At 50.1% G+C, this 17,113-nt stretch overlaps 1 protein-coding gene across 17 annotated transcripts in view; it reads left to right on the top strand.

The window, feature by feature from the left end:
- The window catches only part of ptprt (protein tyrosine phosphatase receptor type T), a 297,385-nt gene that overhangs the window by 134,300 nt on the left and 145,972 nt on the right, over window positions 1-17,113 (top strand). For all 17 annotated transcript variants that reach the window (XM_035389554.1, XM_035389544.1, XM_035389558.1 and 14 more), the window contains exon 8: window positions 10,812-11,108. In XM_035389554.1, the coding sequence (XP_035245445.1) occupies window positions 10,812-11,108 (297 nt within the window). The remainder of the gene's footprint in view (window positions 1-10,811; window positions 11,109-17,113) is intronic.

Raw genomic sequence — 17,113 nt, 5'->3', positions numbered from 1 at the left:
CTAACACACACCTATACACAACAGAGTGACACAGCTGCACACAACCACCCTATACTCAACACACCCAAACACACAACTATACACGACAAAGCCACACAGCCAGCCAGACACACACGTGCACACACACACACACACACGCACACAGCTACACCCATCAGAGCAACACAGCTACACTACATCCAACACAGCCAGCCAGACACACACACACACACACACGCACACACACATTCCTGTTCACCACTCAAACAAAGCCTCCCTGCCTAGTTCATGAATTTAACAGCTTGTTTCAAAAAAAAGAAATCTCACAATGCTCCTGAAACCTTTTCCCGTGGATTTGTATTTATTTATTTATTTATTTATTTATTTATTTTATTTTTTATTTTTATGTATCATGATCCTGGTGGTAAGAACTCATTACCGGGGCGCTGGCGAGCGAGCCGTTTCCCTCCAGTGAGGCTAAGCGGTTGGAATAAGTGCGGGTCTGATTGATTCTGAGGCGAGTGGTGATTGCTTTCTGGGGCTGCGACGCAGCTGAAGGGAGCGTAATAACCACAAGGATCTCTTGATACCGGCCCTCCGGGTGGGGGGTGGCGGGGCGGCGGGGGGCGCGGGGGGTAAGGGGGGGGGGCGTATGAGTAAGTCTCCCCGCTATCCGTCGGCGGCCGCCCGCGATTACCTCCCCCCCCCTCCCCCCCCACAGTGTTGTTTTTAAGTGGGCTGTGCTGAAACGCGCCGGTGCGCCCAATCGGCGAATCGAGGTCTTTTTCCCGCCGTTAGAGCGGTCGGGGAAAAATGGCCCCCGCGAAACAGGCCCCGGGGCCCCTCGTCCGCCGTCCTCCGCGGGGCGGCTCCGCGGGCCGAGCGGGTCCTCGTCTTCCGCGGCTGTTTCTGAGTCGTTTCGAAAACGCGCCGCGGCGCTCGCTTCGAGCGCCCGAAAAAAAAAAAAAAATAGCGGAAACGTTGTTAACCCGGGAAAATCCGTCCGCGTCGTTTCGATCGGAAATTACGGCTGTGATGATTGACGTATCTGTGTGATTAATCAACCAGTGCGTTCATCAACGTTAAACAGGCTAATTTTTTGTGCATATTAAATGAATATTATTTTCACTGTACGGCAATATTCACCCCGATAAATATTGCATATTGAAAATAATAAACTTAAGCTTAGGGTTGTAACTAGGCAGCTGTTTCGTAGGTGACTTAGGTGCATTAACTGTCTTAACTACTGCTTGTATTTTTTCCATAGATTGCGTTGTTGCCGTTCTCGTTGTTAGTGTTAATCAGTTTAACCTTCAGGGTCCAAGTTGAACTATGCGGTTGTTCCCTGCACTTGGACCGGTACTTCTCTCTAGGGGTTTCGTCATACTTGTTCCTAGTTATGGTTATACACTTTGTTGTACGTCGCTCTGGATAAGAGCGTCTGCCAAATGCCTGTAATATAATGTAATGTGATAAACATCTGGTATCATTTATAGCAGCCACATAGTAAAACATTCCATGTTAAATCACCTCTTGCAGAGTGCATGTGGTGCCAGTTGGACTCATATGTACTTTGTTAGAGTTGAAATGACAATGGAGATTTTACTGTGCAATCTGAGCAACGGCCCAATGGAGTGCAGGCCCCTTAAGGGGAATTTACATGTCTACTGTTTGCATGGTAACTCTGCTTATTTTCATGAAAATGTGGTGCGATAAAGTTTGAACTGTCATGTAGAAGGTAACTAAGCATTCATTCCTAACGGAATAACTGGAAAGAGGAACTTTCTATCGCGTTGTGCCACGAATTCTGAGCGATGGATCTGTGTGATTCCACATCGAGCAGCGCCCTGTTGAAATTATTAGAAGATCAAAGCGACGTGTCAGAACTATTACCTTCTGAGTTCCCCACAGTTACCGTGGTTATCTAAGCTCACTGGCGCTAAGGCTAAATACCGTTACATGTACTGATAAATAAGTGAAAAGTTTTGTTTAAATTATTCTTTTCAGCTTGACTGGAAAGGTTCACAGCGCTGCTTTGCTCTCGTTTTGACGTTTAGCAGAAGCTCGTATCCAGAGTGGCTTACGCAGATCACGTTCTTTTACGCGCGGTCCGTTTATACAGCTGGGTATTTTACGGAAGCGATCCTGAAGTTAAACGCCTCGCTCGAGGGAAGAACAAGCAGAGCCCCGCCTGGGAAAAAAAAGTCAGATCTGAAGCAAATTGCAAACTGATCTGGGGCGAATGGCAATGCGCGTAGCACGTTGCGCGTGATTACGGCTAGCGCTCTTTCCAAGCAGCTTTGTTTCACCCTCAGTTCAGTCCTACGCCCTTCAGGTCTGAGGTCAAGGCGGAGGAGGCTAGCAGATGTAGCCAAAAAAGGGCGGCGGAATATCTGGCGTTAAAACGGAATCGATTTTTTGGTCTGCGGAAAAGCGCAAAAACGACAAACGGTTTTCCCCAAATCTGATGTACTGGTTGTGTCCAAAGCGGTGGCCTCCAGATTCTGGATTGATATTCCAATGAAGACGAAATCCTTTAAAAGGAAGCACGCTCGTAAAAAAAAAAAAAAGCCAGTTTTGGTGTGGACGTGTTGATTTGGTGAGCTCTGATTGGCTTACGTCTGAGGAGTCAAACTACACTCACTTATAAACGTTTAAACGTGTGGGCAAGATGCGCCCCGCGTGAAATCCTGTTTTTGCAACTTTTTTGTGCTGTTTGTGTGACTAATGTTGGTATTCATTACCAAATTTGAAGATACACTTCAGGGTAAATGTTACACATTTGACTGCCAGTTTGGATGCGATAGCCTCTATATTATATATGTAGCTTTTTTTTGTTGAAAATGAATACATGCTACCTGGCGTGTGAAAAGCCTGAAATTGTAACAGATTTATATTTATCGCTCTGCGGATATTAAACGACGGCTAACGGGCTCGTTCGTTAATATCGGCGGATCGATGCGCGTCTGGCGGTAAATATTTGGCGGGAACCGAATGGATGCGGTTTTCGCAGGTGAGGCCCAGACAGGTGAGCGTGTGAGCGCCGGTATCGATTTGAGCTGCTGGGGATAATTAGGGCCGGCCGTCCTGCCGGGGTCCGCCCCTCTGGCCTGCCTCTCTAATCGCGCCGCTGCGTTTGAGGGGGTGACCCGCGGCCTGGTGGAGGACGCCGACGCTGGGGAGGCCGCTTAACAGCCCCGGCGCCGCTCGGCTCCCAGCAGCCCCCTCTCCGCCTGGCCCGGCCACGCGCCGTGAGGGTGCGTGTGTGTGTGTGTGTGGGAGTGTGGGAGTGTGGGAGTGTGTGTGTGTGTGTGTGTGTGTGTGTGTGTGTGTGTATGCACGTATATGCTTGTGTGTGTGCATGTGTGTGTGTGAGTGCGCATGAGTGCATGTGTGTGTGTGTGTGCGTGTGTGTGTGTGTGGGTGTGCGTAAGTGCATGTGTGTATGTGTGTGTGTGAGTGTGTGTGTGGGAGTGTGAGTGTGTGTGTGTGTGTGTGTGTGTGTGTGTGTGTGTGGGTGTGCGTAAGTGCATGTGTATGTGTATGTGTATTTCTCTGTATTTCGGCTGAAGAATGCTGCTCATTAATCCCGGCGCGAGAGAGGATGCGAAGCGAGAGGGGCTTCCAAAGGTCACCCTGCTTCTCCCGGCTCCTGAGCTGATTGAGGAAACCATTCTTTATTTATTTCCTTGTTTCCTCCGGTCTGTTGCATCAGCAGGTGAGGCTCCGAAAGGGCACATACAAATGCCTAATTCCACAAACAAATCATCTTTATCCTGGCTTTTTTTCCGTCGGTATTTGCGTCGGTGGAAGTCTACGTGAGCCGAGCCGACGGTGCGAAGCGCGGCATTTTCCTCGGTGACTGTGGGAAGGGCCGTCCAAACCTTTTACGGAAGCCACGTAAGGGTGGTCTGGGAGAGGCGGGGCCACGCGTTAATTGGCTGGTCTGGGAGAGGCGGGGCCACATGTTAATTGGCTGGTCTGGGAGAGGCGGGGCCACACGTTAATTGGCTGGTCTGGGAGAGGCGGGGCCACGCGTTAACTGGCTGGCCTTTAGGTGGTCGTTCTGGAACATTCCGGTGTCCTTTGGGCCCTGTAGCCCGCTGTGTTTGTGGCTCGCGCTGTGCCTGGCTTCTCTGAGTAACAGCGGGTGTCGAGCGCGTACGGATGGCCGAGCTCTCCTGGATCCATCGCGGATCAATAGCGGTTATTCGAGCTCGCCTGAGCTGACCTCCGCTGTCCGTTTCTGAAGAGCGCAGGCGAGCGAACGCTCCCCTGCTCCGGAGCGGCCATGCCAGTGGACAGCAGGGTGCGGGGTTGGCAGCCAATAAGAAGCCTGTTTACTGTCAGGCTCCTGTGAGCTGTATTGAGCTTAATGGAAGTGATTGGCAGTGGATGGACAGCAGACGGAGGGGTTGGCAGCCAATAGGAAGCCTGTTTACTGTCAGGCTCCTGTGAGCTGTATTGAGCTTAATGTAAGTGATTGGCAGTGGACAGCAGGGTGAGGGGTTGGCAGCCAATAAGAAGCCTGTTTACTGCCAGGCTCCTGTGAGCTGTATTGAGCTTAATGGAAGTGATTGGCAGTGCACAGCAGGGTGAGGAGTTGGCAGCCAATAGGAAACCTGGTTACTGTCAGGCTCCTGTGAGCTGTATTGAGCTTAATGTAAGTGATTGGCAGTGCACAGCAGGGTGAGGAGTTGGCAGCCAATAGGAAGCCTGTTTACTGTCAGGCTCCTGTGACAGCAGGGGGAGGGGTCGGGAGACTGCCACCCAATGGGGACGGGGACAAATGAAGATTTTCTTTTGAGGGAGGGGAAGCGGAGGCGAGCGGAGACAGGACGCCGCTCGGACACGACCGTCGCTCTTCAGACGGCCCCGCCTCCCGCGCCGCTTCCTCCGCCGCCACTTCAGCCGAAAACGCCTGACGAACGTCGCCGTGGCGATAATCGCGGAAGCGCGCGGTCAGAAACAGGGAAAGATTGCATTTTCGACTGTCGCCGCATAAAATAACAGGGGAAAAAAAAAATGCAATCAAAAATCCGGACGTTTCGTACGCTCGTGATTTATGCGGGCCCGACTGCGTTCCATCATCGCCCCGCCGCCGCCGTTCGTTTGCGAAGCGGGGCGCTCTCCAGGCCGCGGGGGGGAGTCGTTTCGTTTAAAGTGGCTCGTTACTGCCTCCGCGGTTAGCCTCGGCCCGGTTTGATTCTTTGGAGGGCTGGGGTGGGGGCTGGAGGTGGGGTGGTGGGCATCGCTGGGGGAGGCGAGGGGGTGAACTTCTTTTTTTCGCGTGTGTGAATGCTCTCGTTAGCGGCTGTTAAACTGCCCTTTCCACACTGACTCCGCCCACCGCTGGCCTCCCCTCCGTTTCCACGCTTCCTTCCCGTGCCCTGATCACGCGAAGGTGGCTTCCCTCGGTGGTGTAAGTGTATGTGAGTGTGTGTGTGTGTGTGTGTGTGTGTGTGAGTGTGTGTGAGTGTGCATGCTTGTGCGTGTGCATGCGCGTGTGTCTGCCTGCACGTGTGTGTGTTTGTGTGTGCGCGTGCGTGCACGTGTGTGTGTTTGTGTGTGTGCACGCGTGTATGCGTACGTGCGCGTGTGTATGTTTGTGTGCGTGCGCGCGTGTGTACATGCAAAGTGGACAGACAGTACGTCAAATTGTGTAATTGCGATGTATCTGCGTATACTGTATGCAATATTTGTTTCTCGCCATTTTTTATATACGGTTTACTCCTCTGCACCACCTACACAGCAGCCCACACCTCCGGCATGTTAACTGTGCTTTATGGATTCATTTTATTAAAGAGTAGTGCTTTTATTTTGACATTTTTTTTGTCCGTCTCTGATTGGGTAGAGCCTCAGGTGAGGCTCTGTCTCTCTGCTCGGAACGCTCGACCGGGTCGTGAGCGTGCGCGCAGGGTGCGGTTTCGGTGACCGCGGGAACGCAGACGCCGGCCCGCGGGTCCCGGCTTCCTGTCACGCCGCTCCCGGTGTAATCGGGGTCCCCGTTTCCCCCGGCGATCGCGGTAATTGGGCTCCAGCTGCAGGTAGTTAACCTCCGGGCAAAGATCCGCTTGTTTCAATTTAGCGTCCCTTTAAGCCCCCTTTTTCTCCGTGAATTCGGAGAGCTGGAATCACGGCGGCGCAATTGAGAGCTCAGGCCGCCGGTATCGCCGGATGGGGGTGTGGGGGGGGGGGGGGGGCGTGGGGGAGGTGGGCGGAACGAAGCTCAGCCGCGGTGCTGGGGGAGGCCCGCGGCGCAGCCGACCAATTACACACCTCCGCGCTCCGAGCGCACCTGCGCCCGCAGTAAACAAAGACGCCTTCCCTCCCTCCCTCTCAGACGCTATCTCTGAACCCGGGGGCGGGGTTTTTTTTTTTTTTTTTTTCCCGGCGCCGTTGTTTACGCGTTCTATCCCCGCGCCGACACCGGGGTGTCTGGTCCGGTCCCCGGGGGGCGGGGCCTCGTACACACAACCTCTTGTGTCTTACGAACAGAGGAAAAATAACTAACATTTGAATCACACCAGCCAAGGGAAAACACGCAGTGCCTTCCCCTCCAGCTACAAACCCTCATTGGTCTAGCTGTGAGGTGTTTACAGGGGCTTAATCACAGCGACGGTAACGGCCCCGAAATGAAGGATCCTGGGACAGGGGGTGGGGGGTTGGGGGAGGGGGGGGGGGGGGTGGGGGGTTGGGGTGAGCAGCAGAGAGAAAATAAAGCCACAACATCTGTTGTAATTAATGCTAATTCGATTAGCGCCTGGCGCGCGGCCGTGCGGGGGCGTGGCACGCTCTCTTTGGCAAGCCTTCCGATATTCAGCGGGAGGTCATTTTTGGACCAATGAGGGAGCAGGTGGCCGGGCTGGGCTGGGCCGGGGCGGGGCGGGCGGGGGGGAAAGGAGAAGGGTTCTGTTAGTCTAGGCGTTTGGGTTTTTAACGGAGCGGCAGTGTTGAATCACAGCGAGCGAGGTTGTGCGTACGAGGCCCCGCCCCCCCGGGGACCGGACCATGATGAATGGGCCGGATGAATTCAGTCACACCTCTGTCCCCGTTTCTGGGGCAGAAGGCAGAACTCCCCAGCACCCCCCCCGCCCCCGCCCCCTCCCCCCAAGCCCCCCTCCCCCTCCGTGCGCTTTAAACAAAAGTAGAAGTTACCGTGTCCTTCCCAGCTCGCTCTCTGGGGAGGAGGGCTGGCTGACAGCCAGTGACATTGACTTCTCCTACTTTTATGTTTTTGTCTCTTTTTTTCCCTCCCTCCCTGGAAATGGCTCTCTTTTAAAGTGGGCGTGTGGCTGCTCTGTGGTGGGGCCTGCTCCTGTGTGTGTGGAGATGAGCACAGTCTGTGTGTGTAGAGTAGAGTGTGTGTGTGTGTGTGTGTAGAGTAGAGTGTGTGTGTGTGTGGAGGAGAGCCTGTGCATGCAGATTAGAGTGTTTGTTTGGAGAGGAGAGGAGGAGTGTGTGTTTGGAGAGTAGCACCTGAGATTTGGGAGGAGAGTGTGTGTTTGGGGATGAGTGTGTGTTTGTTTACTTGTGTGTGTTTGGCGTTTAGTGTGTTTCTTGATGAGTATGTGTGGTGATTAGTGTGTTTGCCGCTGAGCATGTGTGGTGATTAGTGTGTTTGTTGATGAGCATGTTTGGTGATTAGTGTTTGGTGATTAGTGTGTTTGTTGATGAGCATGTTTGGTGATTTGTGTGTTTGTTGATGAGCATGTTTGGTGATTAGTGTTTGGTGATTAGTGTGTTTGTTGATGAGCATGTTTGGTGATTAGTGTTTGGTGATTAGTGTGTTTGTTGATGAGCATGTTTGGTGATTAGTGTGTTTGTTGATAAGCATGTTTGGTGATTAGTGTGTTTGTTGATGAGCATGTTTGGTGATTAGTGTGTTTGTTGATGAGCATGTTTGGTGATTAGTGTGTCTCAGTGGTGATTGTGGCAGAGGGAGGGTGTAGCAGAGGGTAATATTGATTTCTGTTCTGCTTGCTTGTTGGTGGGGGGTCCCAGGTGTGTGGGATTAATGATCAGGCTCCTGGACCATCCATCGAGTGGTGCAGTCATGGGGCCCCTTTACACCCCCCATCTCCGAAATCACACTCCTCAGGGCGGACCCACGAGTGTGACTCTCACTCTCCCCCTTACGGCCACGCCTCCACCGCAGGCCCCTCCCACCACCCGCCCCGCCTCCTGATTCCTGCTTGGCAGGAAAGAAGGGGGCGTTACTTATCCCAAAAACACAGAGGACCAGGACAGGCAGGAGAGCCCGGCGCCGACTTGGAGACTGAAATAAAGACGCCTCCCGCCTCCCGCCTCTGGCCTCTGGCCTCCCGCAGATGTCCCCGTGTTTTTCTGCTGATTCCGAGAGTTGTGCTCCGGAGGATTACGCAAACACAGATTAGCAATCGTCTTAGAAACCGCTTTCCGAAACGAGACCAGATTAGCTGCAGATTAATCTTAATCACGCTCATTGAAACCTGAGGGGGGGTGGGTGGGGGGGGGGGGGACTTTAGCGGCTGCTCTTACTTGGCGAGAGCGCGGTTGTTCCGCTGTCATGTCCTACAGAAGGGCTTGGTTAGCGCGGAAGGGGGCTGCCTGGCTGACGCGTCCGGGCTCCGGGCCCGATCTGATTTCATCTGCGAGCGGCGGCGGAGAGGCGGGCCGCTGCCGGGCCGTTATGATGCGTTCATACGCTCCTCGGCGGTGGGGGCGGTGGGTGGCGGCGCTCTCCTTCTCTCAGCCGCCGCTCTCCTCGTATGCCCCCCACTCGCCCAAACGCTCTGTTTTCTTAAAGATGAGGAGAAAAGCCATTTTCGCCTTCGTTTCCCTCCAGACGCAGCGCTGCTCGCGCGTCCCGGACGCTCGCTCGTCCGTTTGTTTATCCGCGGGATTCAAACCCCGCTTTAGCGCGGCCCTGTTAGCATCGCTTCGCCGCGGCGCGGCCGGACGGACGTCTCTCGTTAAATTGAAAAAAAAAGTCCTCCGTAGCCGTTCGAGAGCTGGCGTGATTCTTGTGTGGTTTTGAGGTCGGTTCACACCACTGACTCATCCTTTGGTGTTTTTATTACTCTAGTAGCGCAAGAGGACTACATTATGGTGGCTTCTGGGACCGTCGCTTACATTTCACTTGAATTTAGACACTGAACTTAAGATGCAGGGCATGCAGTTGACACCAGTTGCCTGCTATCAGTGACTTCCGCAATTAGAACAGCTTCAAATGTCAAGTATTTAATTCAAATAGTCACCGTTTTTGACCTTCTATATTTCAAGTTTCAATTTACCACTGGTTTTTGCCCGATAAGGTACGCGGCGCTGTCTCCAAACTTGGCACGTATCAGGTCACAAACAGTGTAAAATCAATGTATCTTTAAACAAAGTTTCGGTTGATTTTCAGTGCTTTGAACAGTGTGTATAGCTTGTAGAGGCTAGGCTAAGTCTAAGACAAGGATTAAACTGTAATAAAGCATGTAGTTCTTAGAAATAGCCCTTTCTCTGTTTCTTATGAAACAACCCTGGTGCAATATCTGTGTTGCATTGCGACACAAAGCCAAAGTATTGCAAAAGAGAAAGAGCTGAATCACCCGAAATTGTCAAAAAGAGAGCGAAAAGAAAGACATTTTTGAAGTCTTGCTTGGTTTTTCCTGGACGGGAGTGTACGTTTGTTTTCGGAGACCTGAAACGGGGCAGCCGGACGAGATGACACATTGATTCCTTTTTATCTTACCCAAACAGCAGCCGCTCCGATTGACAGCGCCCCCTGTACGGTGCGCAGTAATCCCCAGCTCTTCCTGAACACCCCGACGTTAAGTGTGAGCGCGTGCTTACGCCTCCGATTACTGCCGAGCCCCCCCCCCCCCCCCCCCCGGGGTTTCCATGGTGTCCGGCGGCTGGGACGCGTGCACCGTCACGCAGTACTGTGCCGTGAGGCGTCCAGCGTCGATTGACAGACGTGTGAGCGGGCTTGCCGATTTTCAGGTTGCCGTAGGCTATTAAATATGTGGTCCGGCGTGTACTAGTTTTTTTTCTAAGATAAATGCATCCTCGGAAAAAAAAAGGAAATTGCGGTATTTATTTATATATATATATATCCTCGGCCAAGTGCCACTCAGTCAGAAGTGAATCGTGTCTAAATTACAGGCAGAAGTATCTCCAGAACAGCACCCACTGGGTAATGGAGATAAACTAACTCATTTTGGGAGGCTGAGATTACGCCGCGGTGTTAAGGAAGCTCATTGGCGGAGGGCTAATGGACGTTCCCGACCTTCCGTGCTACAGGAGAACGTTCCGGGCTGGAATGAGAGAGTCCGTCGCCGGGAACTTTGCAAATGCGCTGTAGCGACAGGCCGGGAGGAATAAGAGGCTTCTGCTTTTCCTCTCTGGGATCTGACGAGACTGGAGCTGTTCCTCAAAAACAACTGCGTTGCTGTTATTGTTTCTCAAGTGCCTCGTATTGCACATATTCCGATTTGGGGTTCATGCAGTAATGCTTTTCCTGATATGAAAATACAACACACCCCGATATGATGGACACAGTGCGACACATATGGTAACCTGACATGGGGGATCACGCTGCAAAGCGTCACGACACAACTGCACATCACGATGCAACTGCACGTCACGACACAACTGCACGTCGCGACACAACTGCACGTCACGACACAACTGCACGTTGCAATACAACTGCACGTCGCAATACAACTACACGTCGCAATACAACTGTGCGTCACGATACAACTGCACATCACAATACAACTGTGCGTCACGATACAACTGCACGTCGCGATACGACTGCATGTCATGATACGGGGATTCATGATGCGGTCTTTCTCCCCCCCCAGACCCGGTCCACGGGCCCCAGAACGTGAAGGTGGCGGACGTGCGGGCGCGCCAGCTCACCCTGCAGTGGGAGACCTTTGGCTACGCCGTCACCCGCTGCCACAGCTACAACCTGACAGTGCAGTACCAGTACGTCTTCAACCAGCAGGAGTTCGCCGCCGAGGAGCTGATCCCCACCTCCTCGCACTACTGCCTGCGCGGCCTCCGCCCCTTCGTCACCGTGCGCCTCCGCCTGGTGCTGGCCAACCCCGAGGGCCGCAAGGAGAGCGAGGAGATCGTCAAGCAGACGGAGGAGGACGGTGAGCTGCGCCCCCCTGCTCCCCAAAACAATTCTCAAAGTCACTCAGAAAGTCCAAGAACACATTTAAAGAAATGGAATTATAAATCTTACAGTGGCAAATGTTTGACCTCTGTCTTCTGTAATTATAACATAAATGATAATGTAAATGATCCGTAATTTAGCACATTTTATGGGTAATTATAACTTTCCTCCAATGTAGTTTGGCTGAAAGAAAAACCATTGGGGTGGCACTGACAGATCCTGCAGTTGTGACGACTTTCATAGCATCTTCATTTCCATTCCTTGTATCTGAGCGAGGCATCTTCATTTGTTTGTGCCTTAGGGTTAACAATGCTCACGTTGTTAACCCTAAGCATTACACGTTATTCCTCACGCACGGCACTTGTCAGATGCTCCCTGTCCTCAGGTCACAGCGAGCCATGCCTTTCACAGCAGCTGTAGGGAAGTTGATTGCAGACATCTGCTCATGACAATGCTGTGTTCTTCAAGCGAGGTCAGAGCCCAGACACTGAGGAGAGAGAGAGAGAGCGGGAGAAAGAGTGGGGGAGAGGGAGGGAGAGAGAGAGAGAGGGAGGGAGGGAGACAGAGAGAGAGAGAGAGAGAGAGAGCGGGAGAGAGAGAGAGAAAGAGAGCAGGAAAGAGATGGAGTGGGAGAGAGCGAAAGAGAAAATGGTCCACTGTGGACTCTTTTTCACCTCAAACTATTTCCACTTTTGGGTGGAATGGTGGTGCAGTGAGTAGTGCTGGGCACACTCCTGCCACCCCCCCCCCCGCCCCCCCCTATAACCTGACCTCGACCAGAATCAAGCGGCTCGGAAAATACATCAATGGATGCATTCACAATTATCACTAAAAGCCTTCACTGCTTCCACTGAATTCGGCCGTCCGTCAAAACTAATTGAATTCGATATTCAGCAAAAAGACAAATCTGTGTGTGTCCACGCTTAATCGGTGCTGTTTCACCATCTTTTAGCTGAAGCTGTTAAAAGTTGAGATCCTTTTCGCTACGCGTTACAGTTCCACCGCGGGACTTCTGATCTCTATGTGCAGGAGAGCACAGCAACTCAAGGACTGCTAAGTGCCTTTACTTCCCCATCTTTAATCTCAAAGCCTGTAGTTTTATGATAGCAAGCAGCTTGCGCTGTTTTTTTCCCCAAAACTGCTGTAATTGGCATTCTGCAGTAATTATTATTATTTTCTAAAGATGCATTCAATGGATATACTTTTCCGTTTCGAGTGTTCCTTTTATTTACAAACAGGAAATAAATAAATATGTCGCATCCTCCCAGATTAATGGGTGTTTTAATTAGAAATTAAATGGTTCTGAGTCACATTCGGGAAGCCTTCAAAAAAAAAAAAAAAAACAAAAAAAAAAAAAACAGGTGCTTAATTGGAATTTAGAATTTGTGGTTATGCGTCTCGCCCGCTTCTGTTAGTCAGTTTCCTTCGGGGCGCAAAACGAGCACTTTGAACGTCATCAGTGCCGCTGCGGTCTTTGTTCGAGGCCCCCCCCCCCCCCGGGAGAGAAATCGCGCGTGGGGAGCTGTGTGGAATAACGGACAACTCGCGATCGGAACCGGAAGGTTGCAGGTTTGACCGAGGCTGCCGTCGTTACCCTCGAGCGAGGCGCTTAACCCGAATTTCTTCAGCAGGTGTCTGGCTTTGTAAAAAAAAATGCTAACGCCGCGCGCGGCGCTCTGGGTGAGAGCTGTCTGTTAAATGGCAGTAATGTAAAGGACGTGGTTCGTTCGCGACGTGGGGCTGTTCTCTACCCGCTGTGCCCGCTGTGCCCGTGGGCGACGGGCGTGGGTTTGCCCGGGGGCTTCGAACCACGGCCCTGGCCCGCCGCTCAGCGCCACACCGGGTACAGATAGCCCGCTGCGCTAAAAACCGAGGCTTCCAGTGGGTGATGATGTCATTCAGGTGTGATGTTATGTTACATTCCATTCATATAGCACATGCTCTTCTCAAGAGCGTCTCACAGTGTAAGACAGCGCACGCACATGCACACGTACACGCACACACACACGCACACACTCATTCACTCACTCACTCACTCACTCACTCACTCACTCACTCACCTGATGTATATGAGTCACAGTGCCAGGCCTAGCTAACAGTGCTCCCACACCAGTGAGAGTCAGTGCACCCTCGCTAATGCGCTAGCGCAGCCGTACACAGTTGGGTGTGTCTGTGGGCCAGTCCATGGGCCCGGCTACAGAGAGAGCCTTTCACCTCAAGGGTGTGACAAGCTGTGGGAAATGGCCCCTTGGTGTTGGAGCCCTGCTATTGGTCGGTTTCAGGTGTCTGCCTGCTCTTTTTTTAATACGACAGCCTTGAGTTAATCTGTACACTGGCAGGACCTCCACTGGATGCCCTCGGATGTCCCAGAATGCATTAGCAATGCATCTTAGCTGTCCTTGCTTGTCACTTGTTGACAACCAGCTGGGACGTTTCCACGTATTGATTCTAAGCAGGCATTTATTTCTGCGTGTTGCAACGGTGTAAATCAAAATGACCAATCGATGATTAGAATGGCTCTATCAGTACTTGAAGATAATTGTATTTACCAAGAATTGTAACTAATTTTTTCATGTTTTTATTTTTTAGCCTAGACACTTTTATGGAGAAATACAAATGTGCAGTGCATATTCATACTGTTTTTATCCAATTTGCTCCATTTTCTTTGTAGAATTATCTATGGCTATTTCTGGTAATTAATTATTCATATTAATCCTAACTAGCTATATTTATCAGTGGATTACATATCTAGCCAGGGTCAAAAGGATGTCAAAGATATCGCACAAGCAAACAATCACATCTAAAAGGGAATAAGTAGTATCTTCAATCACATTTAAAACATGCTCTATAAGTCCACAAAAGAAAAAAAGAAAATAAAACATGGCGGAAAAGGAGAAAACATTTACACAATCCCAAAGTCCACTCATGAAACACGTTGTACACGATCACCGTTCTGCTGTACTGACGAGCTGTACTTTAAGCCCTGCCAGCATTTGTATGCAAAGTCTCATTTGGATTTCTCCCTTGGGCTCTCTGAAACATATCAGATTCATTTACAATTAATTTTTTTTTCTCCCCTGCATCATTTTAATGCCGAGCAGTAAAGGAAGTCAGAAGAGTGTCTGCTGTCTCCGTTTTAAGCAGCGCATTATGCCTGTCGCCGGCTGAATCGCTGCTCCCCGGTGAACTGTGTGCACAGCTGGCGGATGAGCGGCCATCTTGGGTGTATAGCCTGCATCACCTGCCACTCCACTAAACTATTACTGGGGAGAAGTGACTCTGCATCTAAACAGGGGCTTTGGAGTTATAAATACACACACACACACAGGCACAGACACACACACACACAGGTACACACACACACACACACACAAATACAGACACACACTCACACACACACACAGGCACATACACACACACACACAGGTACACACACACACACACACACAAATACAGACACACACTCACACACACACACAGGCACATACACACACATGCACGCACACAGACACACACACATACAGGTACACGCACACACACACAGGCACATACACACACAGGTACACACACACACACACACACGCTCACACACACACACACAGTTACAGACACACACACACACAGGTACACACACACACACACACACATACAGACACACACACACACACACACACAGGCACACACACACACAGGCACAGACACACAGACACACACACACACACACACACACACACACACAAATACAGACACACACACACACAGGCACATACACACACATGCACGCACACAGACAAACACACATACAGGTACACTCACACACACACACAGGCACATACACAGACACACACAGACACACGCAAACACATAGCTGACTACACACACTAGCATTTGCGCTAGGATTTATTTATTTTTGCAAACATGTTGGAAAGGACTTCGGTTTGTGAGCCAAATGAAAAAAAAGAAAAGATCTCAAAGATGAAAGATACGAGCATACATATGCTTATTCACTACGAGATGAATAAGGTAAAGAAAAAGGGCGATTAGCCTCTGTGTGTATTCGGTGGTGTGTGTAAAAGAAGCTGTAATGATCTTGCATCATTAGCTGTTTAGTGAAACTTACTTTTCTTCTGAATATAAAGGAATCATGTTTTCCTGAATAAAGATGAAAAAAATCCCGTAGCCTAAAAAACACAATTTTTCACTATTCACCACGGCGAATCGGCTTATTTGGATATTAGATAAATGCATTATTTGGGTTTAGCCTGCCATGCAGAAGAGTGCATTTAACGACAGAACAATGAAACATCAATTTGCTGATCACATCAAGCTCATCGTTAGGCCTATTCACCTATTCTAGTTCACCGAGTTTTGACACAGTGAAAATGGCTTATTTACAGACACAGTTACATTAGTGCTTTGATAGATGAGCACCAGCTTATTTAGGCTACAGTGTGTGCTATTGTTTGCACCCATACGTCAGGGCGTGGAAGTGGGCAGCTGCTGACTTGTAATGACAGTCTTGTATGTCTTAGTGCATTTTGAGATTAGCATTAGCCGTTTAGCCTCCTCCTGCAGCAGCTTCTCATTGGGGTTCTGACCCGATAGAAATCGCTGCTTGGTGCCTAGCTGAGCCTGCCAGCCTGCTGGAGGGGGATCTGGGGTGAGAACAGTGATAAGCTGCTGTGCCTTTGAGGCAAAATAAGCTAAATGCGTGTTTGAGACAGTACGAGCCATGACTTTGGCTCTAGCCTATAAATGTTTATTTATAATTTTCTTTCTTTATTTATTTATTTATTTATCGCCAGCCAGAATGTCTGGAAAGCTTTGATCATTTCTACCAGCCAAAAACCAGCAGTTGCTGGCTAAGCTCTGGCACGTACACAGACAGCCACACACAAACGCACACGCACACACACACACACACACACACACACACACACGCATTCCTGTAAATATGTGAAATAATAATAATAATAATAATAATATGCTTTTTCACATGACCTTTCATGCTTTATAGCTCAAAGACTTTGCTCCAAAGGAACATTGGGCAGTGAACGCAAACAAACAATATTGTACTTTTAAAAAACATGCACCTTAAAAGAATACAACACTTAACATTCCAGTATCGCAGCAGAGACCGTGGGTGGCCGCAGACTCTCAGAGAGGGAGACTCTCAGAGAACTCGCAGATTAACGGAAAAAAAGCGCGAATTAATTGGACCCAGTTAAAACAAATGAAAAAGACTCCTTATAATTTAAAAGCCACTCTGCAAACACGAGATTTTAAGAGGGATTTAAATGAAGGCGCTGATTAAGCTTCTTTAGCCAGAACGGATAAGCCGAACAGATGAATAGCAATTCAATGCAATATTCTGAGGGCTATGTTCTCATGGCATAGCCACGCCCTTATTGATGACCTAAAAAGGCACCTGGGGCCGGATTCCATACAAGGAACGAGTCCACCTGTAGATCTGATCTCCTGCCACACGTTCTCTCTCGTCGTATTGCCACCAAGATTTACTTTCCTACATTTTTCATTTTTGTTCCTGTTTTGCTCTCTTTCAATATTGCATGCGCCGATTTGGGTTTGTGTCGTGTTTTAAATTTGGCACTCCTGGGCCACCGTGAACCCCCCTGAATCTTTTTTTAAAGCTTCAGTCCACGGCTCCACATCACAAAAACAAAGACCAATCCCGATCCGCGTGTCATTTGCGAGAGGAATATACCTTTAAAATGTTATGTAGAGGAATATAGGCCTCATATATCATATAGAGCTATGACATAGCTGTCAAATATCAAACTACGGTGGCAGTAAATAAGGGCCCTAATGCCTTATCGTTGATTACGGGCCACATGTTCTGGGCAAGGAGGTGCAGAGAGACCGACTGGAAGCAATTTGACACCGCGGATTTCACTCACTCGTGCACACAGCTGTCAGGTCCATTATCACCAGATACAAGAGAAGAAAGAAATTACTGTCGGC

The sequence above is a fragment of the Anguilla anguilla genome, chromosome 13 (assembly GCF_013347855.1).
Source record: "Anguilla anguilla isolate fAngAng1 chromosome 13, fAngAng1.pri, whole genome shotgun sequence".
NCBI lineage: Eukaryota > Metazoa > Chordata > Actinopteri > Anguilliformes > Anguillidae > Anguilla > Anguilla anguilla.
Note: the sequence above shows the minus strand (reverse complement) of the source record. Positions and strands in the feature narration are given on the sequence as shown.